General features: G+C 32.5%; 5 protein-coding genes across 18 annotated transcripts; 2 read left to right on the top strand and 3 right to left on the bottom strand.

Moving 5' to 3' along the window:
• Window positions 1-30: 30 nt before the first annotated feature.
• On the bottom strand, window positions 31-7,816 carry LOC103572353 (cytoplasmic dynein 1 intermediate chain). Of its 12 annotated transcripts, none has more exons than XM_008550915.3 (13): window positions 7,656-7,816; window positions 7,250-7,368; window positions 7,091-7,187; window positions 6,908-7,013; window positions 6,708-6,841; window positions 5,538-5,597; window positions 4,383-4,403; window positions 3,327-3,374; window positions 2,042-2,194; window positions 1,806-1,962; window positions 1,332-1,704; window positions 1,028-1,259; window positions 31-911 (listed from the first exon to the last, which is right to left on the bottom strand). In XM_008550915.3, the coding sequence occupies exons 2-13, from the start codon at window positions 7,349-7,351 to the stop codon at window positions 322-324; spliced, it is 2,073 nt and encodes a 690-aa protein (XP_008549137.1). In that variant the 5' UTR covers window positions 7,352-7,368; window positions 7,656-7,816; the 3' UTR covers window positions 31-321. The 12 variants fall into 12 exon arrangements, with proteins under 12 accessions (XP_008549137.1, XP_008549143.1, XP_008549142.1 ...); XM_008550921.3 differs by having other exon boundaries at window positions 32-911; window positions 5,562-5,597; XM_008550920.3 differs by lacking the exon at window positions 3,327-3,374 and having other exon boundaries at window positions 32-911; window positions 2,042-2,218.
• Window positions 7,817-8,028: 212 nt separating this feature from the next.
• Window positions 8,029-8,827, top strand: LOC103572352 (MICOS complex subunit MIC13 homolog QIL1). Its single transcript, XM_008550911.2, has 3 exons — window positions 8,029-8,194; window positions 8,309-8,468; window positions 8,558-8,827. The coding sequence occupies exons 1-3, from the start codon at window positions 8,181-8,183 to the stop codon at window positions 8,762-8,764; spliced, it is 381 nt and encodes a 126-aa protein (XP_008549133.1). The 5' UTR covers window positions 8,029-8,180; the 3' UTR covers window positions 8,765-8,827.
• Window positions 8,828-9,138: 311 nt separating this feature from the next.
• LOC103572351 (proliferation-associated protein 2G4) lies at window positions 9,139-11,360 on the top strand. Its single transcript, XM_008550910.3, has 5 exons — window positions 9,139-9,320; window positions 9,803-10,037; window positions 10,138-10,300; window positions 10,420-10,995; window positions 11,070-11,360. The coding sequence occupies exons 1-5, from the start codon at window positions 9,236-9,238 to the stop codon at window positions 11,175-11,177; spliced, it is 1,167 nt and encodes a 388-aa protein (XP_008549132.1). The 5' UTR covers window positions 9,139-9,235; the 3' UTR covers window positions 11,178-11,360.
• A 1,170-nt stretch (window positions 11,361-12,530) lies between these two features.
• On the bottom strand, window positions 12,531-14,509 carry LOC103572349 (NEDD8-activating enzyme E1 catalytic subunit). Its single transcript, XM_008550909.3, has 4 exons — window positions 14,092-14,509; window positions 13,649-14,009; window positions 13,237-13,566; window positions 12,531-13,155 (listed from the first exon to the last, which is right to left on the bottom strand). The coding sequence occupies exons 1-4, from the start codon at window positions 14,337-14,339 to the stop codon at window positions 12,769-12,771; spliced, it is 1,326 nt and encodes a 441-aa protein (XP_008549131.1). The 5' UTR covers window positions 14,340-14,509; the 3' UTR covers window positions 12,531-12,768.
• Window positions 14,510-15,080: 571 nt separating this feature from the next.
• LOC103572348 (protein artichoke) lies at window positions 15,081-23,740 on the bottom strand. 3 transcript variants are annotated; one of them, XM_053741209.1, is made up of 8 exons: window positions 23,379-23,740; window positions 22,887-23,309; window positions 22,209-22,652; window positions 20,444-21,051; window positions 20,201-20,374; window positions 18,488-18,606; window positions 18,274-18,420; window positions 15,081-18,168 (listed from the first exon to the last, which is right to left on the bottom strand). In XM_053741209.1, exons 3-8 carry the CDS (start codon window positions 22,232-22,234, stop codon window positions 15,199-15,201), a joined length of 4,044 nt encoding a protein of 1,347 aa, XP_053597184.1. In that variant the 5' UTR covers window positions 22,235-22,652; window positions 22,887-23,309; window positions 23,379-23,740; the 3' UTR covers window positions 15,081-15,198. The 3 variants fall into 3 exon arrangements, with proteins under 3 accessions (XP_053597184.1, XP_053597183.1, XP_008549130.1); XM_053741208.1 differs by having other exon boundaries at window positions 22,209-23,309; XM_008550908.2 differs by having other exon boundaries at window positions 22,209-23,740.
• Window positions 23,741-24,578: the final 838 nt, after the last annotated feature.

Genomic DNA, 24,578 nt, shown 5'->3' with positions numbered 1-24,578 from the left:
TATAAATATAAAATAAAATAAATTTAACATATTTATGTATATTATTTATTTAGCAGTGAAATTTTGATGTAAAAAAAATTTAACATAAATAAAATTATTTGTATTTACACAAGCATAGATATTAATATTAAATTAATTGATAATATTGTTATAATTTTTCGTAGTTTATTAAAACTACAAATAAGTCAATTTTATATTCTATATTAATTGAAAATAAATGAGCGACAGATTTTTAGCACTTACAATAATTAAGCTAATTTAAATAATATTTTAATTTGACTGTAATTAGTTATTAAAATACAATTCATTTTATGACTCGATTTATCTGATGGGTACTGAGGACATCGATGACAGAGAGGTTAAACTAGAGGGCCCAGAATTCAAATTAAGTTTGTCCAGCTCATCATCAGCTTTGTTGTTCTTCAAATCTTGCTGAGTGTACAAGAATTTATTCCATTCATCGCCGCGGGGATGTGCCAAATTTTCAGCTACATCGTAGACCCAGATTTTACCAGAGTCGTCTCCAACAGTAACATGCAGCCCGCTGGGAGTCCAAGAGACGCGATTCAGTGCAGGACATCCATCGACGACGACACTTGCTGCCGGTACCTCGGTGTCCTGATTAAGGTTCCACAAGTCCAATCTCCCGGAATCGTCGACCGCCGCAAAGAGCGCGGGGTGAGTCGGTGACCAAGCGACGTCATAAACGTAATCGCCGTTGTGCTCGAATGAGTACAGTGGTTTGTTTTCTTTCAAGCTCCACAGTTTTATTGTCCAGTCAATGGACGAGGTAAGGAACAGATGTGAGAAGTCAATGCCACCTTGTACCGCGTGTGCGCTTACTCCCGTTACCGGGCCTTGATGGCCTTCATATGTTTCTGTTACACCGGCTCTTATTCCGTGACGGCAAGCTAGACAAAACAATTACACACGATAATTATTATCATTTATTATTTTTAATTAGCCAATTAATTAATTGTTTATTTATTTATTATTATAAAAATTAAAATCACTAATTAGTACCAACCTGAATAAACGGTGCCATCTTCGCTGCCGATAATAAAATTATTAACGTCACCGTATGGAAATGCCAAACTGGTAACAGCGATAGGCTTAGACTGTTTGGCCTGAAGGTCTAATGATTCTTGTGGCATCGACAGCATATCAAGACTCCATGAGCACATTTTACCATCCGTTGAAATACTTATTAAATTGTGGGCATTTTGTGTACCCACGACATTCAGACAGTAAACTGGGTGCTGTAAAATATTTATATGATATTTAATATTTTAAATTTGAATTACATTTATAAAATAAAAAATAATTGTTACCGTATGAGCGCTAGCAGAAAGTGGTGTCCGCTGTATGGGGGTACGTTTCTGCACCCTGTTGTCCCATAAGACAATTTGACCAGCATAAGTACCGCCGAGGATAAGATTCGGATGAAATCTTGCGAAAGTTGTTGACATGACTGCCGACTGACAGTGAAAAATAAACTCAGGTGTTGTCTTTTTGAATTTGGTATTCCAAACTAGACATATTCCATCGGGATCATTTGGCGCGTCTTCATTGCTGTTGTAAGAAGCCACCAGCAGTTCAGGAAATTGTGGCGACCAGTCCATGGAAGTGACACAACGGTTTCGTGACCAACGATCGCAGAAAAATGAACGATTCAACCACAAACGCTGATGACTTTTCTCATCCCTGTAGAAAATAATACACAATTAAAATTTAATTTACTTATTTCTGGTTTTTAAATTAAATTCTTCGTCTTTATCTGCCGAGAATTTAATACTCAAACTCACATTCCATCTTCACCATCTAAAGTACCAGTGTAGTCAGTATAAATATCAACAGATTCAGCAAGTGCACGTTCAACTAATCGACTTGTTTTATCAAGAAAACGTTGAAAATCTTCCGACAATATTATCATCTGTTTTTCTTCTTCACTTAATTCACGAACTGGAATAATTAGAAAAAAAAACCAAGTCAGCAAAGTGTGACATGACAAATAATATATCTAATAAATAAAACTAATTACTTTCTCTAGGTTTCTCAGGTTCCTTTTGCTGTTCGTCTTGAGTTACCGCTGGCAATACTTCCTTGACTTGTGGTAGACCATGAGGCAGGATACCGGGCGGTAGTTTGCTTTGAAAACCGTCGATATGCGGCAGGCTGTTCTCCTCATCCTCGGCTTGGCCATCATCATATGTCAAAACTGTGGTGAATAAGCTACTCCTGGACATGTGTCCCTAACTCTACTCCTAACTAATTATCTACTCGATAATTTAACTCTACGTTTGTAAAACTCTACATGACTAATTTTTTTTTTTCTCAATTTAAATTATACGAAATTTTAAATTTACTTTAAATAATTTATTTTTTTACAAGGAAGCGAATCTAAAGCAACTTTACGCGCAATTGCTTGGCATGCTTATGAATTAAATAAATTATAAATAAAAAAAAAAAAATAAACAAACGCGTAAGCATGCATTTTAAAATACGTAGAGAGTGACGGCAATTTCATTTTCTTTATTTTATTCAAAATATTTATAAATAAATTCAATAACTTTTTTTTAATCCGTTTCTCTCCACCCTTTCTTCTGTCATGCATTAAAAATAAATAAAAAAAAAAGAAAACAACGAGCAAATGGCGTAATGTGTATGATAGATGAATGACGAGTAAATGTGAGGAAAAATAATAATAAAAATAAAAATATTTATAAAGGAATTTTATAAATAAAAATAATAAAAAGAAAAAATATAAATAATAACGCAACTTCCCGAGTCCATGCACTTGCACTTACAATTAAATTTAAAATAAAAACTAAATAATTAAAACTACATACTAGAGTACATTGCAAAAACAATTGTCCTTTAACATGCGGGTTTTTTCATATATTTTAAAAATGGATTGAATACTAATTTATCGTGCACCTCGAGAAATTCACAGGTAGTCGAATGAGCCAGCGTAAAAAAAAAGTTGTGCTTTATAAATAAAATAAAAAGTACGCATGGCATTAATTACAAAAAAAAAAAATTAATAAAATTTTTATGTACAATTGTGCTGTGAAAATAAACAATAACACAGCATTTACAAGCTTTATTTATATTTTTTAACGAGCATTCGTGATCATGAGCCTGGAAAGTCTCATTTAAGTGCGATGGGATTTAAAAAATAATTTTAATGACTTTACTGAGTTAAAAATAATAAATTACGACAAAAGACTATTGTACAGGCTCTTAATTAAGTGAATGTGAGAGTGAAGCTCGAGATGCTCGTGACACAATTAATAAATCGATTCACCTGAGTAGAGATCACCTACCTGTGAATTCGTCCTCCCACTCTAAACCAGGATTTAGATTGTACTCGTCTTGAAGGAGGGAAAAGAAAATGTCAATCAATTTTGTATCTCATCTGTTTGCTCCGAGTTATTCCTCTCGATTGTCGATCCGTTAATTTAATTAACTTGTACATTTAATAATTAAATAGTTCATCGAAATCAGCAATCGATTGGAATGGGAACAATTTAAAGTTGGGTGTTTTGTGTAATAACTAATTAGCATGCATTACATTGCCCTGACAAAGCTCTAGCGTTAAATCGCCTTCTAATAAATTTTATTAATCAATCAGATATATTTTTTTTTCTTTTCTATTGAGACTAACAAATTTTTGTTAACTCTCTGCAGTCAGAATACCTCTTCAAACCTCCAGTAATTTATCCCAAGCACTAGTCGCACCTTTTTTTCCCTATTACTAAATTTATTAGACGTTAGTGTTATTAGTTTAGCGATTTATTATCTTTTAGTTAATTAAGTAATTAATTACATTAATTATTAAATTACCAATAGATAGATTGAGTTAAATAAAATTAAATAAATTAATAGATGACCGTGAATATCTTCCGAGAACTCTGGAAGGTGCGTTAAGTTGTGACAAGAATTTTTTACTCCGCATCGGAAATTAATTATGGATTTTTTTTTTTTTAACTACTTGATAGTTATTAATAGGAGTAGAGCACTTGTTCATGCATCAAGGCGTAGTTTATTTGTAATATCAACGACCTTATATTTAAAATTTTGAATATAATTTAAATCGTGCGATAGACCCCACGTGCACCGACGATACCGGGAAGAAAAGAAGAGCAAAAGAGTAGTCTTGTTTGTAAAAAATATATAAATATTTTATTTAACGTAATGCATATGTTATACCGGGTGGAGAGTATATATTTTATGTCTTAATTTAAGTACTGGAGTTAAAAATGACGATTTATTTATATTTAATTTTATAAATATTATTAATTATTTATTTTTTTCTATGGCCGTATTTATACTAAACTGCATCTAAGACTCGATAAAAACCAAGAGAAATCATAACTTACCGTAATAGTCGAATGCATGAGCTGAGGAGGGGAGGGAAAAAAATAGTTACTTATGAATACTTTCTAGTCTTAATTTTTTTTTTTTTTTTTTTTTTTTATATTAAAATAATTTATCAAATGGACTATGAAAGAACCTCCCTACACTCAGGGCATGATTCCGCAGTCGTCAAAATAAAAAAATTTATTTGTTTAAAATTTTGACGTTTCACAAAAAAAAAAAAAAAAAAAAAAAAAAAAGTAATTAAACAAATAATGACATACGCTGAATGTAGTTAGGTGTTGTATGTTTCATTGTGTGTGATTAATTATAGATTACCAGAGGAAACATACATATTCATACAACTAAAAATTTAAACTACTTAATGTAAAAATATAAAAATAATTGTAAAAATACGTGCATTAAATATTTAAATGAGTAATTTAAATAAAATATTGAATTTAATTGTTGCACGGACGGAGCCCAGAACTACTATTGCTCTTCTCAGCGACCGGATATTATTTAAATAAAATATTTAAAGCAATGACACATGCCTTGTCACACTTATGCCCACCCCCCTAAGTTTCTCCACAACAGATTTCACTATCATTTCATATTTTATTTATTTATTAATAAATACTGTTTGTTAAAAACAAAAAAAATTTTAATTACTGACAAGAGTTAGATTTTTAAAAAATAGATTAATGAATAGGAAAAACGTAAGGAGAGTTTTCAAGGAACCTGAGCCAGGTAATTTGTACTCCAGCCACGCAACACATTTAATAATTAAAAAATTGTATATTATTTATTGTTAATATCAATGTTAAGATTTTTAAATTTAAATTTGCAATAAACGCAGTAAAGCATTGACTTGTGCGAGCGCTTAAAATGATTCTATGCGTGCGTGTTTTGTAATAAATTGTTTTGTTTTGTACTGTCGCGTATTAGTTATTAAAAAAATTAAAATTAAAATTAAAAGTTAATTTTTTCACGCACGGGGTGTGGAGTTTGAGGAAAATTAGCAGAGCCAGAGATTAAGCGAATAGAAGGCGTTTAAGGCTGATGGTTTGCCCACACCCCTCAAGCTTCAAACATTTATTAGAGCAAGTTATTAAAAACTATGTAGTAATAATTATTACAATTAATGGGAGGAAAGTATAAAAGTAGACAAAACATACATAGGTAGTTTGGTGCAGACCCACCTTTCCTGGGACGCCACCAGTCAGTCTCAAAGTATCCTGCGGAGCAAGAGTGAGTTGGTGACGTTGTTGTACAGTAGGAGTAGATGGTGTTTGTGGAAGAGGAGGCGGACAGTCCTTGTGTCCAACACCCACAGTTGTTTTTTTCACCAATTTGTATACACACAAGAGTTGTATACACGCGTGTTAGATAAAACCGCAAGATCAGTCGATTTTAAACTCAACAATATTTATGACAAAATAAAATATAAGTAAATAAATTAATAAAATAATTAAATGAAATAATAAAACAATAATTTTTTAATAAATTTCGACTAATTTTGCGGTAAAATCAATTAAACGCCCAGGAATTTATATTTAAATTTATATATATATATATATATATTTTTTTTTTTAATAGATAACTAGACAATTCATTTGTATTAATCCGCCACCACATAATTTATTGAATTCCAGTTAATATTATTAGTATTCAACAATAATTTTAGCTGGAATTATTTTATAAGATCCCGTAAAAATTAAAATAATAAAACTAAATTATAATTTTTACTTCGATAAATAATAAAGAAAAGAAAATAATAAATAAAAGAAAAGAAAATAAATAAACAATGATAACAAACAAATGATTGATGAGGTATTATGACTTGAGAAGTGATTGATGAAATTAACAAACAAAAATAATGACGTGATTGTGATACTCAATTTGTTAAAAATATGTTAGTTTAGTTTATAATATTAATTACTATACTTTGTTTGTGTTAAGTAAATCTAATTATTGAAATTTAAAAATAGTTGTGCTTCTGTACGACTGTGTTACGAAGAGCATTATTGTACCGAGGGTTTTATTATTTTAAAGTTTTTAAGAATATGTAAGTTTCCTCGCCGAATAAAATTATAAAAAATAATAATAATAATTAAATTTAAAGTTACGACAAATATTAAACACAGCGAGATCATCCGGTGTCCAGATATTTTTTTAAAATTATCTTAGTTCCTTTGATTATTTTTAGTTAAGGAAAGTGCAAACAGTAAAGGATTCATTGTATTATATTGTATTGAGATTAATTGATATTATATATATTTATATTATGTATATTGAATTAATAAATTTAAATGATAAATGATTAATTGAGAAAATAATAAACTCACCGTCGTGGGAGGTCTGTGTCGTTTGCGCTGTCTGCGTTTGTTTGCTGTAAACTACTGGCTCTTTTGGCGGAATGTTTGTGTGGGCAACTGATACTACTGTTAATTCCCGATTTGATTTCTTCTTAATTGCCCCACTAAAAAAATCATTAAATGATCAACATTAATCAGGTAATTAAGAATAATTAATTATCAACAACTACCTCTGTGGAGAAGTGATACTTGATGGTTGAATACTAGCATCAGGAGTTGCATTGGCACTTTGATCTGAAGCTAATGAGTTCATACTCGAAAGACTAGACAGCACATCTATTAAATCAAATTACAATAAATTAATACAAGTAATTAATAAATATTTTAAAATATATGCTTCAATAAATAAATACCAGATACTGGAGCAACTCCCAGAGATGAAAGCATGGCATCCAGTTCTTTACGATGGTCTTTATCAGTACCAGCTGCTCGTACCGTAGCTTCTTCAACCTTCAATCAAAATTTATTAATAATCAATTAATCTCCTAAATATATATGAAAAAAAAACATACATCTTTTTGCTCCTTTTCTCTGCGACGTCGTTCCTTTTCCTCTCTGATCGCCTGTAGCTTTGCTTTCTTCCTTTCCAACTCTGCTTTGCGATCCGACATCATATTTATTTTATTTCTTCCTGCAAAAAAAATACACTTACATCAATATATTTACATCATACTGGTTTTTAATTCTATACTGTATTGATTTATCAAGAATGTTATATATAGACACATTCTTCATATATATGTTGGCAAAAAAAAGTGACAAAGTATTTTACTGTCCCGTTACACCACAATAAATATAATAATAATTATAAGAGTTAATAATTCAAAAATAATTAGTATTCACAAGTACTTTAAATGTCACTCATATGTTGACTCATAATTAAAATAAATATAAGTAAATAACTATTTAAATTTATACCTTTTTAATAAAATTTTAAGTCACTGCTCTATTAGAATATTTATAAAATTTTAACAACTTGTTTGTTTTAAATTTTATTTAAGTAAATCTTTCAAATTTTATATCACTCGATACGCCCGAACAGCAGATCCATTATCCATTTTTGCTCTGGTCTCTGGTCTCTGGTTTTCAATGGCGTCTTGATACCGCACTAGTCAGTGCAATTACTTTTAGTTCACCAGTATGTCATCTAAATACTCCAATTAGCAGAAACTAATTAAAAAATAAATAAAGTAAATGTTAAATAAAATATTTAAAAAATTTCATTTATTTCCACAAGTTTAAAATTTATAAATAAAAATAATAATAATAATAAAATATTATTTTTTGTAAATCTTGTCAGTGAAATGTCGGGTTATCATTCTTTGGACTTTTACATAATTTTCAATTAATCATTGACATTATTATTGTATACTCATTTTTTTTTTTTTTTTCAAAAAAATTATTTTTAAATAAATACCTAAGACTTTAAATCATTTAAATACCATGGGAATCATTAGGTAAATAATCTAATTATTATTTTAAATCTGGTCTTTAAACCAACCTACAAATTTTATTTAAATTAATTATATATTTGATAATTAATTTAGTAATGTGATTTTTATTTTTGAAAGATTTGCTGTTAAATCGAGTGTAGCTGGTGGACTAGTTTATTGGACTGTCCAAGAAGGATTATGGGGAAGTTCAGATGACAGCATAAATTTTTACAACAGAATTTACTCGACGGTTGCACCTTATGTCAAAAATAATATACCCAAGGAAGTAGTCAACGAGGTAAATAATTATTTTCTCTTATAAATTACTGGCAAATTAATTAAATATAAAGACACTGATTATAAATTATTGATAATTTTTTTTAAAAGCTTCCAGAGTTACCGAGTGTCAACGCCATGGCAAATTGTGCTGGATGTATGTGGAATAAAGGCGTAAAAACAAGTATAAGATTTATTGCTGACTTACCAGATCATATATCCAATGGAATCGAATCAATAAAATCAATGCCTGCATTGCAAGCTCCAGTTGACAGTTCAAGTGACGAAAAAACAGCTGTTAAAAAGGATAAAAAATAAATTATAAATAAAAATACATCCATAGTATTTATATGTAAATAAATATGTATTAAATTACAGTTACTTACAAGTATTTACTTTTTTATTACCTCACTTATTTACAGTAAACTTTTAATTCATATTTTCCTAGTTAAAAGTTTTCGAAAACTAGGTTAGAGTGTTTGGAGTTTTGAATTTCCCGCGGATACGGGCGCGCGCCGCGCTACTTGTATCCGTTTTTAAAAGCCAATTCCGGACGATACTTTCTCTTGACATGCAAAGCCGATTGGTTACTTGAATTTGACGGGTTAAATGGGCAATTTGATTGGTTATTTAGTTGCAGAACAGTTCGGAGTAGTCGGAAGTTGGTTGAGAAACAATTATAAGTTGGTGGTGGTCTTTATGCTTGAATCACGTGACTTCGTACAGCAAAACTTGGATTTAGTATAGCCAGTATATAAAAATTAGTTTTTTTCCAGTAGTGCTGAAGAAATGGCGGACAAAGACGAAAACGAGAAGACAATCGAACAAGACTTGGTCGTTACCAAGTATAAAATGGCCGGCGCAATTGTTAACCGTAAGATTATGATACAATGATTGTCCAGCATGCTGGATATTATGATTATTATTATTTACAATTATTTATTTATGATTTTTCAATCAGTAATTTGCTAGTAGCCATATGGAATGTGGGCCCGCCAATGCCGGCCACCGCTCACCATGTGCACGATCTTTTAAATGCTAATTCATTTATTTATTTATAAAACATTTTATATCATCTACTAACACTCTCTTACTCTGTTATTTGGTCAGCTTTAATTTTATCCATTTGAATAATTACTTTTACTAATCACTTATATTTTTTTTATGCATAACCACGTTATTTTTCTTGAGGCTATCTTGTTTTTTTTTTTTTTTCTATCTTGACCATTACTGATAAGCACAAAGACTCCAATTATTTTTATTTATTAATTTACCCAATTTATTTTATTTATTAATGCTTACGGTTTTATTTATTTATTTTTTTATATCGGAGTTAATTTTTTTTTGTCCTCATAGAGGTTCTGAAACAGGTCCTGGAAAAATGCGTCGCCGGTGCATCTGTCAGGGAGACTTGCGAGTACGCTGACAGTTTGTTGCTCGAAGAGACTAGTAAAGTTTTTAAAAAGGAGAAGGAATTGAAGAAGGGTATCGCCTTTCCGACCTGCATATCTGTTAACAATTGCATTTGTCATTTCTCACCTATTGCCAGCGAGCCAGATCTTATTTTAAAAGATGACGATATGGTAAAAGTGTAAGTAATTATTTAAACTAGTTTTTTATTCCCTAGATATCTTGTCCAGTAAACTAAAGTTGTAGTAAATAATAAAAATATTTTTAAAATTTCAAAATAGTGATCTGGGTGCACACGTTGATGGTTTTATTGCTGTTGTCGCACACACTATTGTCATCGGTTCTTCTCCAGAGAAAAAAGTCACTGGTAGGAAAGCTGATGTAGCTTTAGCTGCACATTATGCTTCTCAAGCTGCCTTAAGACTGTTGAAACCAGATACTGAGGTAACGATAGATTTATTACTTATTATCATTGACAGATTAGTTGTAATCAGTCGTGAGCTAGCTGATGATTATTATTTATAATAATAATTTATAAAATATTTGCTTTTGAATTATTCCAGACGTACGCAATAACGGGAACGGTTGAAAAAATATGCGAGGCGTACAAATGCAAGCCGATAGAGGGTATGTTGAGTCACCAGCTCAAGCAATTCAAAATAGACGGTGAGAAAACAATAATACAGAACCCAAATGACGCACAAAAAAAGGAGCATGAAAAGTACACGTTGGAGACTCACGAAGTTTACGCGATGGACGTACTGGTAAGCACCGGTGAGGGTGTGGGACGTGAGCAAGACACCCGTGTTACGATTTACAAAAAAACTGAAGAGACGTATCAGCTGAAATTAAAAACTTCCCGCATGTTTTACTCAGAAGTTACACACAAACATGGACTTATGCCTTTTAATTTGCGCACCTTCGAAGACGAGAAGAAAGCCAAAATGGCTGTTGTCGAGTGTGTTAATCACAAACTGATTGAGCCGTTCCAAGTTTTGTATGAAAAACCTAATGAGTATGTTGCCCAGTTCAAATTTACAGTGTTGCTGATGCCAACTGGTCCTCACAAAATAACTGGATTGCCGTTTGAAATCGATTCATTCCAGTCAGATTGCGTTGTAGAAGATCCCGAGCTCAAGGTAATTAAATAATTCATACTCCTCCCACTAATGTAATTTAACTGATGTTAATTTTTAATTATTACTGCTATTAGATGCTTCTTAATTCATCGGCAAACCCAAAATCAGCAAAGAAGAAGAAAAAGAAGGCAGAGAAACAAGTCGTAGGCGAAGTTGCCATGGAAGTTGATGCCAAGGCTTAACACCAGTCCTACTAAATCATACACCCATGACTTATTGACATCGTGCACTCTCATTTACGTCCTACTCTTACATCCAACTGATATAGTGTCAAGAGTGACGCGTGATGCTTTCGTAAAACCTACCACGCAATTGTCCAACAAATGAATAAATAAATATAAACAAATAAATTAACCCTCCATGGACACGAGTGTTGTTATTGTGGCACCAGATGCTCTTGCACTGCCGCATATCTTCCTTGTTATTAAAAAAAAAAATAAATTAAAAACTTAATAAATTTTAAACAAATGATCACTTTCATATGCGTGTTCATGGTTGCGAAAGTGTCAAGATAAACTCTATCAACTTTTGTTTGTATTACGCTCTTGATCATTCACATTATACTTTGTCTTTTTTTATTATATTTTCTCGATATTATACCTCAGAGTATCTCGATTTATCGCAACGATATCATGACTAAGTACTTTGATTAATTGATTCATTGATTAATAGTAATATTATTTTACATTGTAATTATTATTCAATGAGATCTCTGTAATCATTGTCTCGGACGGACATCAATCTAATTGACGTCTAGTTTTTTTTATAATATTATTATTATTACTACAATTTACAGCAATTTTAGTGTGCGTAATTACTTGTCTAATGATTTATAGTCGCTCTCATTTATTATTTTTGTTGATGATTTGAAATATCAATTTTCACTTTAGATATTGATAGATCAAATAAGCAATACATAAGTTAACGGTTCAGTTTTCGAAATACATTTATAAAATGAATTTAAAAAATATTTAAAAAATGAAATAAATAAAAGTAAAAAAAAATAATTACTAAATGAATTTACATTGTAAAAATAAACAGAGTGTTAATTTTGGGAGTATTGATAAACTGATAATGATTTACAAAGGCTTCGGAGTATTTCGTTTGAACCCCTAACCATACAATTAAAATTACTATTGTTTGTTTGCTTTTAATTACTTGCATTAATTATTGTAAATTTAAACGACAGATTACTGATCAGTAAATAAAGTAAAGCAGGATCTTTGAGAGTTGGTAGTCGATAACGGTAATGAAAAATAAAATGCGTAAGAAAAATGAGGATACGCATGAGGTAAAAGATGATGTAGAAAAATAATTGATGATTAATGATAAATTACTTGTGTAATATGATAATTTTATATATTAAATCAATAGTTAATCTGTTAATAGATATTTTTTCTACTAAAACTAAAAGAAATAAAAATTTTGTGCATATGTCGAGTGTTAAAGAGTGTAGTTTTAATACTTAAATTTAACTGGTGACTAAAATTGTCTGTTACAAATAATAATTATTTTTATTTTTTATTATTATTTAAATAAACTCCGTTATTGGCAATACGAAAAAAATAAAATTGTTCGATAATAATAATTATTAATTAATAATAATAAAGTCAATTTATGCTGAAAACATTTTATTCATTTTATACTAATGAGCTTGCAACATTTTTTCCGTAATAAAAATCAAGAGTAACAAAAGGAAATTCAAGTATTTACAATGCTTTTATAAATAACTTTCTTTTTTTTATATAACTATTATTATTATTATAACAAATATCAAACCATCTCAACATCATTGTCGTTTAAAAATTTTAATTTAATTATTTTAGTCTTAGGAGTCGTTACATCCGCAACATTTATTTCCATATCACTTTTCAATCCCAACTCCGTCAGCGTTTTGGTTAAATTTACACGCGTCTGTACTTCGATACTCGCAACAGTGTGCATATAAAGTGTTTTATTTTTTCCATTGATGTTCGCAGTAATTCCAGGATCTTTCATCTGCAGATCATGACGCTCGCACAATATTTCAATCAAATCCTTCAATTTTATGTTACCGTCACGTACTTCAAGCTCCCGAGGTATTTCACTGCACCCTAGACAATCAGTCCTCTTTTCAGCCTCATAAGTGTACGTGTAAATACCGTCCGTGTTGTTTAACACCTGCAATAAAATGTATTTAATTATTTAAATATTATCAATTCACCAGCAATAACTGATAAATAAATCTAAACAAAGAGCTACCATATAATTATTCAATGATGCGCTACAACTGGTAGCAATTTTGAAAACTTCAGTAGCACAGGTGGCGGCTATTGTTGCGTTGGTTGATGCAACAGCGGGTATGATATTTTTGACGACACCTTGAACAAGTCTGTAAGTAACCCCGCGGATACCGAATTGCGTCGCGCGTTCAATTGATTTTTCGTAAATCCAATTAATGTGCTGAGGATCATCGCCATCAATTACACAGTCGTAGGGATTTTCTTTGGGCCACTGAATAACTTTTACGTATTCAATGCAGTGTTCAGGTAATCTGGGAGTGTTGGCTATTGTACACAGAGGGTACGTCGTCTAGAATCAGGCGGAAATAATTAATTAGCACATCTAGATGTTGATAAGGTGAAATTTAAGGCAGTGTTACAATTCTACTCACTTGAGGTGGGTACAAATCAAGTGTACACTCGATACAAGCAGATAAACCTGGTAAAATAACTCGGGCATTGCCTTTGAACCCTTCAGTACCACCGTCGACCATTGGAATTACTGAGGTTTGGTCTAAATCATTTTCCGAATACTGCAGCAGAGATATCAACATTCCGTTGATCCATCTTCGGGCTACAATTGAATCTAGTCCGCAAACGACAATGTGGAACTGACGGTAAAATGATTCGTCTTTTTCCTGGATCTTGCAACAGTGAGGTGTCACGTTGCACCCTGGCACCCTTTCGTTTATGAACTTGGCGGCAACTTCGGCTTTTGAAAATCCTAGGTCTTTGTGGCGGAACAAAAACTGCCTGACAATTTAATAAATAAATAAATTAGTTGATTGATTGAAAAGGGTTAGTTGATTATTTTAGAGGATGAGATGTAATTTACCTGTTGAGATTTGAAAGTTCAATGGTATCCATATCAATGACATCTATTTTTCTAAATCCCATGAGAGCTAAATTTTTTAATAGTTCACATCCTAATCCACCAGCCCCAATCACTAGGACTTTGCAATTTTCCATCAAAAATTCAAGAATGTCAGGAGACGGCTCAAAGTCAGGCCGGCAAAATGGTCCAGATCGCTCTAGTATTTTGCGTATATGACTCCATCTTCTGTGAGTGTGATCTGAGTTCATGTTTATTTATTTATTTGTATATATAAATTCCAGTGTAAGCTGATAGAAAAATATTATGAAGCACAAAGATACGGATACATTTATTAGGAAGTTTATTGTGGAACTGATTAGCAGGCTGATGACTGATGCAAGAAATAGAACCAAGTGATTGAAGAGGTTAAGGTTCGATGAGTGGCATCAGATGATGAAGGACTTTTGTTTACCGGCAAATGTTTTCTCGATTATCTTTTTTGTTCGTAATTTTTTTTCAATCATTTTTTTTTGAATCACTACAAACGCAACATATATTTTTACATAAATATTATATTTGTTTTAAAAAACTAGATAATTATTTGTCATCTGCTTTTTTCAGTATCATGCAGATCTAGAACCAGTTTTTAAATTCATTATTTAGTTTAATGTTATCTACAATTATTTTTTTATTTAATTTTTTCGAAACTCATTCAAAATCACAATGGGTTGGATTTCTTCATGATGAATTTTAAAAAAATGTAAATTGTCATTCAAAATATTAAATTTAAAAATTAACGATATGTTTAAAGTAAAATTTAAATATTTATCCAATTATTGGTAAGTTTAAAAAAATTTGACATTTGTAGATATTTATTTCATTTAAAATTTATTTACCTCTTAGTAATTCAATTAATAATTTTAAATATTTTTAATTACATAACTATTAAAAAATTCAATATATTTGAAATATAAATTACATAATAATCTTAATAATATATTTACAAAATATGAAAAATTTAAATGCATCTGCGTAATAAATCTGTTTCGATAAAATATAAAAAATTATTTTTATATAAATAATAGTATAATTAAATAAAATGTTTTTTTCTTTGTAACTATATATAAACTATCTGTTGAATTTATCATCAGAAGCACAGACATACATAGGGAGAGGTGGGTTTTCGCCGTAGTAACCGTAAATAGGTTGCTGGGGCGTCGACGCATGAACTGGATGCATGACATGCATCGGCTGCACATATGGTAAAATTTGTACGGGAGTATTTGGCCCAGTGTGTCCATTGCCGTGGCCCAATGTCGAGCCATTGTACGTAGACCCGACGTACGCTTCGTGGTTTATTTTACCAGAGTAAACACTTCCAGGTCGTAGGACTGAGGCGTCGTGGATACTCGAGGCCATGGTGGTCATGCGAGCGTCATTAACTGGCCTGCAACACTTTAACCAGCACATGCAGATGATGATTAATGTTATGAGAATTATGACAACAACTGCGCCGACAATCGCGATAATCAAAGTATCGTCTGTAGTAGTTGACCCCGAGACTGCGGGTCCATTCATGTCTGGGTAGTGTTTATTTCTAGTGTCTGGGGGAGTTGGAGCTACGGTCCATATGATGTCGGGTTCAGAGACCGTGTATCTGGTTGATGGAGTCGTCTGAGTCGTTATGAACCTCGGGGTTGTTGAGCGTTCGCACGATAAAAGATTTTCGGTCAAGTCAATCAAGTGTTTGTTGTAGAGATGAATAGGACTTTTGCAGCGAACTTGTAAATTAGTTGAAATCATTCTTAGCCATCTCCAAAGATGTTTAGCTTCACAGTCGCAGTTTATGGGGTTGGTGTCCAGCCCTTGGACACGAACCATTCCTCTTCTTTCGTCCAGAGCGCTAATAAACTGAGCTGGAATTGATGAAAACTTGCTGCCAGAAATGTCGAGATCCACTTGAGTCGATCGCGGTATCGGGAAGAATATTGCCGCGGGAAGGGATTCTATTGACGAGTTTTTTATGCCTAGTTTTAGGTGGGAATTTCTTACACCGGCGAGAGCGCTTGATAAAATATTCTTGAGCCTTTCACCGCGAAGAGTCAGCTCTTGAAGCCGTGGGTGCAGTCGGATGGTCAGCAGATCATTTCCCACTGTCGAGTCTTTTATTTCTACGTCAAGTATTTGGAGGTCGTGCATGTCTTTGAGAATTCCCTGGACGTCAAAGTATCCGAGACGGGGATAATCGTACGCGATTAGTGTTTTTAGTTTATTGAGACTCTTGAATGCGCTCTTTTCTATTCTCGTTACTTGCAAGAGATTCGACATCTTGAGATTGCGTAACTTTTCCAAGCCTTCGAAGCTACTCTCGTTTACATTCTTCGCTTTGTTGCTCGACACATCAAGATTGCGTAAGACTGGAAGGACTCTATATGTGTTGGAGAGACTCGCAAAGTCTTCGATGTTATTATTAGACAGATCTAGAGTTTCCAAGAGTGTTGCTCGCTCCAGCGCTGAAGGCCTTACTTCAGATAAATTATTTCCCGATAAATTTAATGATTTCAAAAATGGTGTCTCCAGTCTGCTTATACTTTTGATATTTGTGCGAGCAAGATTGAGTGAACGTAATATTTTAGCTTCGCCTAAAATACTTTTGATAGCATTTTCACTCAACGGATTTTGTGATAAATCTAAATCTTTAAGACTCCCGATTATTTCTTGGGTAAACACTGCGACCATTTTATTTCTTGCCATATTTAAATAATTCAATGACGATGATTGTCTTTGCAATGCGCGTATCGGTATCTCAGCAAATTTATTATCAGCCAAATCAATTTTCTCAACCGCCCTGACGCGGGAGGTATCAAAAATAGTATCGGGAAGTGTCGTAAGTTTATTATTGCGCAGATTTAAAAATTCAATTCTCACAACACCTTCCATTGTTCTCTCGCTCAGACTGTCAATTATGTTGTTCGATAAATCAATAAACTGCAGCTGCGTCGAATTGTGAAAGGCCAATTCATCGACAGATTCTATTTTATTGTCAGACAAATCTAATTTTCTTAAACGTGCCATTTGTGAGAATGCAAATTCACCGATATTTTTAAGTGCGTTTTCGGATAAATCAATCATCTCTAAAAATTGCAGTGGTTTTACAAATTCACTTGGGAATTTTGAAAATCGGTTGCCATTTAATCTCAAAACACGTAAACGTGGATGAATAACAAATGCCGTTGGTGATATATAACTTATAGCATTATCAGACAAGTCAATTATCTCCAAACCTGTTCCAGTATTGAAATATTCACCAGCAAAATTTGTTAACCGGTTGCCCTTGAGATTTAATTCATACAAGTTGATAAGACCCACAAATGCACCATTGTCTATTCTCTCAATAATATTATTCGACAAATCAATGTGAGTTAAATTGTAAAGATGTTGGAAAGTTCCTTCACCGAGCTCTTGTAGATGATTGTAAGCCAGATGTAATTTAGCCAATGAATCAAGATTGAGTAATAGTACTGTCGGTAAAATTTTTAAACCTGTTCTTGAAGCATCAAGAGTCACTATAGATGACGGGAAAACTGGTGGAAATCCTCCGTATAATGGATTTTCACTGATGTTCAGATACTTCAGCTTTGATAAATTAGCAAAAGTATCTGGAGTTAATCGTTTCAGGTGATTGGATGCTAAATTGAGTGACAGCAAATTCTTTAGGGCAAGCGGCGCTATCGAGATCAGGCGGTTGTTAGAGAGATCCAGATTCAGAAGAGTGTCTTCAAGTCCGACGAATGTTTGCTGCGCAAGCGATGATAGCATGTTACCCGACATCTCGATGCTAATGAGTTTGTCAAAGTTGAGAAACATTCTCGGCGGTATTTCACGAACTAAATTTCTTGTCATTGCCAGCGAAACGAGGTTCGCTGCGGCGGATCGCAGTAAGTCATTCGAGACAGCTGCTATCCGGTTAAACTCTAAATGGAGATGAGTCAACGATGGAAGGCGGCTAATTGCTGCTCCTGGTACCAGTAGAATGTTATTGTCTTGCAGTGATAGCCATTTCAAATTCACTAGACCTTCGAATGCTGACTCTTCAACCTTAAAATTAAAATAGAAAACGTCATTTTATGATGCCAGTATTTATACTAATAGTATAGTCATGCATATTTATTACTTCCGCAATATATATTATTATTTACATACCGTCCTAAGTGCATTCAGGCTTAAATCGAGACGTGCAAGCGTCGTAAGATTCGCAAATGCATTAACTCCTAATCTTCCGATATTATTTTTGCTCAGATCCAGCACTTGCAGTTCTGTCAAATCCATCAAGTGGCTTCTCTCGATCTCCTAAAAAAATTTTTTTAATTAACAGCCGCACAACAACAAACTTTTTATGCGTAAAAACATAACTTACAGTGATTAGATTGTTGGATATGTTGAGGAATTTCAATCTCGTCAGGTGTCTGAGTGCATCTGATGGAAATTCTTGGAGAAAGTTTGTCGACAGATCCAATTGTAGTAAATTGTGAGCACCTGTAAATTAAATAAGATTTTTGTACGCAATTATAATGATATACATTTTCCTGGATAAGATACCGGCATCAGCTGAAAGTGCGTTAGCTATTAAATTTGTTTAGTTACTTTCATTTCAGTTGTTTTTAACTACTAATAATTTATTATCCTGATAATTATCTTCCAACAATTAGCGTTAATAAGATACAAGATTTACAGTTTTTTATTTTTATTTTTATTGAGTAATTGTGTTTTCGTGCTTTGACATTTACTTGCTCATCACTTATCAAATCACCATATGTTTATATTTATTAATTTATTTATATGTCATGTTTATTTTCATGATGAGCATATGTAATAATAATCGAAGGTTGCATTATTCGAGTTATGATTGAAGAAGTCTTAATTGCAAAGCAAGTCACGCTAGTTGCTGTGTAGAAATCGCAAAGTACACCGTGCAGACGGACATTGACGAAAAAAGAATGCTTATTAGTCGGTGAAAGTCTGTTATAAATGATAAATATATTATATTATATATAATACACATGAATGACAAGAGTAATAACAGCATTAACATAAACATAAACACAAATAATAGAAAAAGTTTGAAGAAATAAAAATAAACGACTACTGATTCCTCAAATTTTCCACTCGATTAATTGATACCAGTCAGTCAAGTCAATAAAAGTAATTATTAATTACTCTATCGTAATATATGATCCTATAAAATATGAAGAATTTATAAAATTACAAGTGAAGAGTATAAACAAGGTCAGTAATTAAAAATCCCGCGGACAAATGAGGGAAGAAAGTTGTTCAAGTGAAACACGTTAGACTAGACATATATCACGTGACAAAGGAATCTTGTTGTACTCATAGACACTTTCGACTAAAAAGTAACACACTTTTTAATAAGTTATTAGTTATTAGTTATTAATACCCGTCTATTTGAATAGCGCCTCGACGGAAGTCTTTAAAAATCCGCGGAAATAATTAACAATACAATTGAATGCGAAGAACGGAGATCGTTTACCCCTGGATGTCGTGGGATATCGCGGGGATCCATGCGGAACCCGGTAAACTCTGGTAGTACATACCGTTGATACATACAGAGTATGAGGTCTTGGCCATTTATATACTGTATACTATGTACTATTATTTATTACATATATATATACTGCTACGCTATCACACATTGATGCAGTGTAACAGAATGCAGGCAAGTTTGCGTGTAGATTTTTTCTCACGATATGCCGGTCTGGTAAAAACACGAATAGAATCGTTTCGCTTGTAAAGATCGTTCTCTTTCCCAGGTGTTTTGTGTGTACGTGTATAACATCAGGATATTCATTGTTGTTATTACTATCTTACTATCACTATGACTGTAATAATAATGTCTATATTCTATGTCCATGTATTAGTTCATTATGACTCTTAAAATACTATCAGGAACAGTTACTGTAACTTTCTGATCTTCACAAAAATATGAGTACGTATGATAATTATGTTTACTTGTTCGGAATGTTGTTATTTATTTGTAAACTGTAACTAAGAGGCGTGATGTTTATATCAAAGTCCATGATTAAATGTAATTACCTCTGAATACGTCAATTACCTTTGAATACGTCGCTGTTGAATCGAGTGAGATCGTTGCGGGAGAGATTCAAGAAGAGCAGGTGCTTTAAACCAACAAGAGCGTCGTCTTCCATGTGTAACAGCTCATTGCGACTCAGGTCAACACGCAAAAGAGATTCTCCAAGGCTTCCAAAGGCATTTCTTGGTAATGAACCTAGAAGAAAAAAATTTATATTTACTACTGCTATTACTTTTTACGCTCTGTAGTTAATTTATTAATCACCTATACTATTCCCGGCGAGAGAAAGGATTCTGATGGCCCGCGGACCTTTCAAAGAGTCTGCTGGCACGATTGTCAAATTGTTATCATCGAGATAAAGATCTTCCAAGTTGATACAGCCTTTGAATATTCCCTCTTCGATACTTCTCAGTCCATTACCGTGAAGGTCTAGAAGCTTTAGCTCAGCTAGCTCGCGAAATTCGTTGCTGGAGAATATGGGGTTCAGATTATCACCGAGCAAATTGTCCCCGAGACGGAGTTCTTTCAAGTGGCTCTGCAGCTGTAAATTGCGATCCATCAGCCGCTGAATCGAATTACCGGTGAGATCGAGCTTCTCCAATTGGAATCCCGAGCTCAATAAATCTTCGGGTAATTTTTGATATCCACTGTGACGACGGCTTATTGAAATAACTGGCTGGTCTCTCAGCAATTCCAATGACTCTCGGGTGAATATCACCCGATCACAGTCCATGCGTAACGACTGCGGATGCTCTGGTGATTGGGAACATTTGCAAGGGATGTGCAAATCCTGCTTTAATTCTATACAAGGCTGCCATTGTGCATTACTTAGTTCTATTATCAGCAAGACTATGGTCAAGATCATTGCACTTCTGTAACCAAACATTAATTAATTTAATTAATGACCGTTCAATTATTCAATTACTTGGTTAATTATCCCTATGACTTTTTGCTATTTTTATCAAAGAGAGATTCAAAAATGACATATAGGTTTTATATGTTGAAAAAAATTTCTAACTTCACATGTAAAAGATAATAGAAAATGTGAACGTGATACCGAGATGAAATTTCGCGAGACACGAAAATAAATAAAAAATATTGCTCGAGGCATCGATGTCTCTTTGTGTGCTACTTGGATCTCCATTTCTGCCGGTTTTACATCTCTTTCTTCTGGATAAAATTGCCCGAGCAAAGACTCGCCCAATACAATATAATAAATACTGCAGAACATCATCGGACCAGAAGATACTTTCTCGTCTTTGGTTACACGGTTAATTTTCGCGTAACTTTGATTTTAAATTACTGTTTTTATGTCTTTAGAGATAGTCAACCATTAATTTTAAATACTGAATAAATAAATGCTATAGAACAAGAATAAAATGGTTAAATATAAATAATTAGATACATTTATAAATTCAAAGTGTTAAACATTTGTAAGCCATCAGCGTTCCGAGGCTTAAAACTGGAAATATTAAAGGTCATAAGTTAAAACCGTGTATAGTAACACGTTAATTTATCGAGGATTTAAAAACAAACTGCCTTTTTCATCATCGATTTATCATAAATAATTTTTTATTTCTTATTACTTAATCTTCAATTATGACTAGTAGATATGCTTGATTGATTTGTCTATTATTTAACATCCGCATCTCTCGATTGTCATTTTACAGACTGATAGCTTCTTCAATTACAATAATAAAAAAAGAAAAATGAATAAATAAAACTTGAAATTTCTAATTTAATCATCGTCGGTCTTATATCTAACAAATTTCCAGTTTAAAATTTAAAAAATGATTTCCTCAGTTTCAGAGTATGATATTTAACCAGCACTAACGGTTCTTGCATGCCGGATCATCAGCAGTTAAGAAAAAACCGAGTTGAGGTCATGGTCGAGTGAGCACATCTCAAATTATCCAGCATCCAACATATTCAACATATTTATCACTTATCTGCTCTAATTTACTTACAAACTAAACCAACACAAGGAAATTAAGCAAGTAAACAAATATAATAACAACAATCCACTTACTTTATTGTCATTATTCCACTTGCCATTTTATAAATAATTTAAATAAAATAACACATACACAAAGCACTTAAAAATTTTTACACCGTCATTGTGATTCAATTTTCTAATGCGAAAGTGCGCATAACATTTGCTTTCTTCACCAATGACTGCTGCAACTCATCATCGCGCTTTTAAATAATTCCACCAAATTGTTCGCCCACCAAGAAAGAGTCCGCGTTGTTGTTTTACATTAGTGTTGATGTAATTCAAAAACTGATCCACGTACACACGACCAATCATCCAGCAGTCCACGTTGTATGTTAAATAATACCGTACACTCGTGGTCCGCAAGTGTAACTGAATACTGAAGAGTTCTGGTAAACTGGCGCCGAGAGTTACCCAGGTTTAAAAGAACCTTTCGCGTTGGCTGTTGGTTTCTGGTTGGTGGTAGCTGGTAGCTGGTAGCTGGAATGAAGAGTATGGTACAAAAGTAGTGGAGATCGGTGGATACTGTTAAAGTGGGGGAAGAGCACAAGAGAAACGTGGAAAAAGTGGTAGTAAGTTGATGTAAGTGTTCGAGGACTCGGTACAATCACATGCTACACTAGTGTACTGTAGCATTTAAAGTCTTTGCTTTTATTTAGAGTTAGAATTACTACGATACCACCTCCATCTCCATCAGAACCTTTACTTTTATACCTGCAATACTAGTTGTAGTGCTGTGTAAAGTAGCTAGAGTTGGTTCTTGTGTGCTACCTCTACCTCTACATCTAGTCTCAGGTAATTTCGTTGATACTCTGAATCAGTGAATGCTAGAATAGAAGTAAACACCAAGAAGGTGGGAGTATACTCGTAGTTCTGTGCCCTTCTCAGAGGTCCCTGGACTCAAACATAACGGGTAATATATATGAAGAGCATGAGCCAATGAACCACCTTCTTCTTCTATCATTCTTATTCTTACATTTACGTATTTACTAACATAAACACATGAATGTCCAACAGGTCTATGCTCTGGTCTATGGATTGCTTCTAGTTACATATACGAGTCCAATGAGCCATGGGAATGTTGCTGAAGAAATTTAATGGCGAGTGTACTCTTTATTTGATCGACTGCACAAAAAACTGGAGAACGTTTATTATAGACAGCAATCGTTGCTTTTATTTAGAAAATTTTACTTTTAGTTTTCTTACCTTGCTCACTTTACTTATTCTGCTGTTCCCTATTCTGCTTCCTGCTCCTCGCTTCTATTATTTTCATTTCAACGCGACCGCATACAATGAATGGGAACTTTTTTTTTGTTAAGAATTTTCATGGTAACCTTTCGCTGTTAAAACACTTAATTTTTTTAAAATTCTTTTGTTGCAATTCGGTCTTTTTATTTTCTATTCTAAGGAAGTTGATAATTCAAAGAAAAAAATAATAAATTTTTAGATCTCACGCTTTCAATTTGTAGAGAAAGAAGTTTTGCACTCGCTGATTATTATATATTTACTTGTCCATTGGTGGAATCGATTGATCAACGTCATATTATTATATGTGAAAGTAGATCGGATGTAGATTAAGTATGTGGAGAATGGTATTCAAGGTGGTGTCATCGGATTTTTTCATTGCAATTATTTTTATTGTAATTGTAATATAAGTCACTGAACAATATAAATATATGTTATATTTATTTTCAAATAAATAAAGTTTGAAGAAGAAATTTTATTTAAACGTTGGGTTTCTTTTTTTTAATTTTGAACAGAGTAATTATTTACAATCCTGCATTTTTTATGATGATCAAGATGCTTCGACAACAACAAGAACGCCTGTTTTACGAATCAAGGGAACATATATTTATATTTGAATAGATAAAATCTTGATATTTTTATCCTTGAAAGCTAAAAATGTGTAGGTGTATATTATGTGTTATTATATATATATATACTATTGTATATATATTTGTTTATGAATGTGAATAGAATGGAAGGTAGTATTTTTAACAATGAACTATAAACTGTTGGGAAAAAGGACTTTAAAAATATAAAAAACAATAAAATAATGTCCTGCATAACGGATTCTGTAATCTTAATTGAGAAATAGAAAAAAAAAAATATATATATATATACATATATATATATATATATATATATATATATATATATATATAATTTAAGAATAACATAAAACCGCAAGCTTACGGTCGTGGGAAATTTTTTTAGAATCGCTGAAAAAATAGCTGCCTGACCGCAAAATAAAAATTTGCTGTAATAATATAATTATAATAATAGGATATCTGACAAATTATGATAATAAAATACAATTCATACTGTAAATTTTACACATAGAATATGATAGTCATTATAAAATATTTTGAATTGTATTATTTATATAAAATCTTAATGTCACTT

The sequence above is a fragment of the Microplitis demolitor genome, chromosome 8, assembly GCF_026212275.2.
Source record: "Microplitis demolitor isolate Queensland-Clemson2020A chromosome 8, iyMicDemo2.1a, whole genome shotgun sequence".
NCBI classification, from domain to species: Eukaryota; Metazoa; Arthropoda; class Insecta; order Hymenoptera; family Braconidae; genus Microplitis; species Microplitis demolitor.
This window is presented reverse-complemented; position numbering and strand designations above follow the sequence as displayed.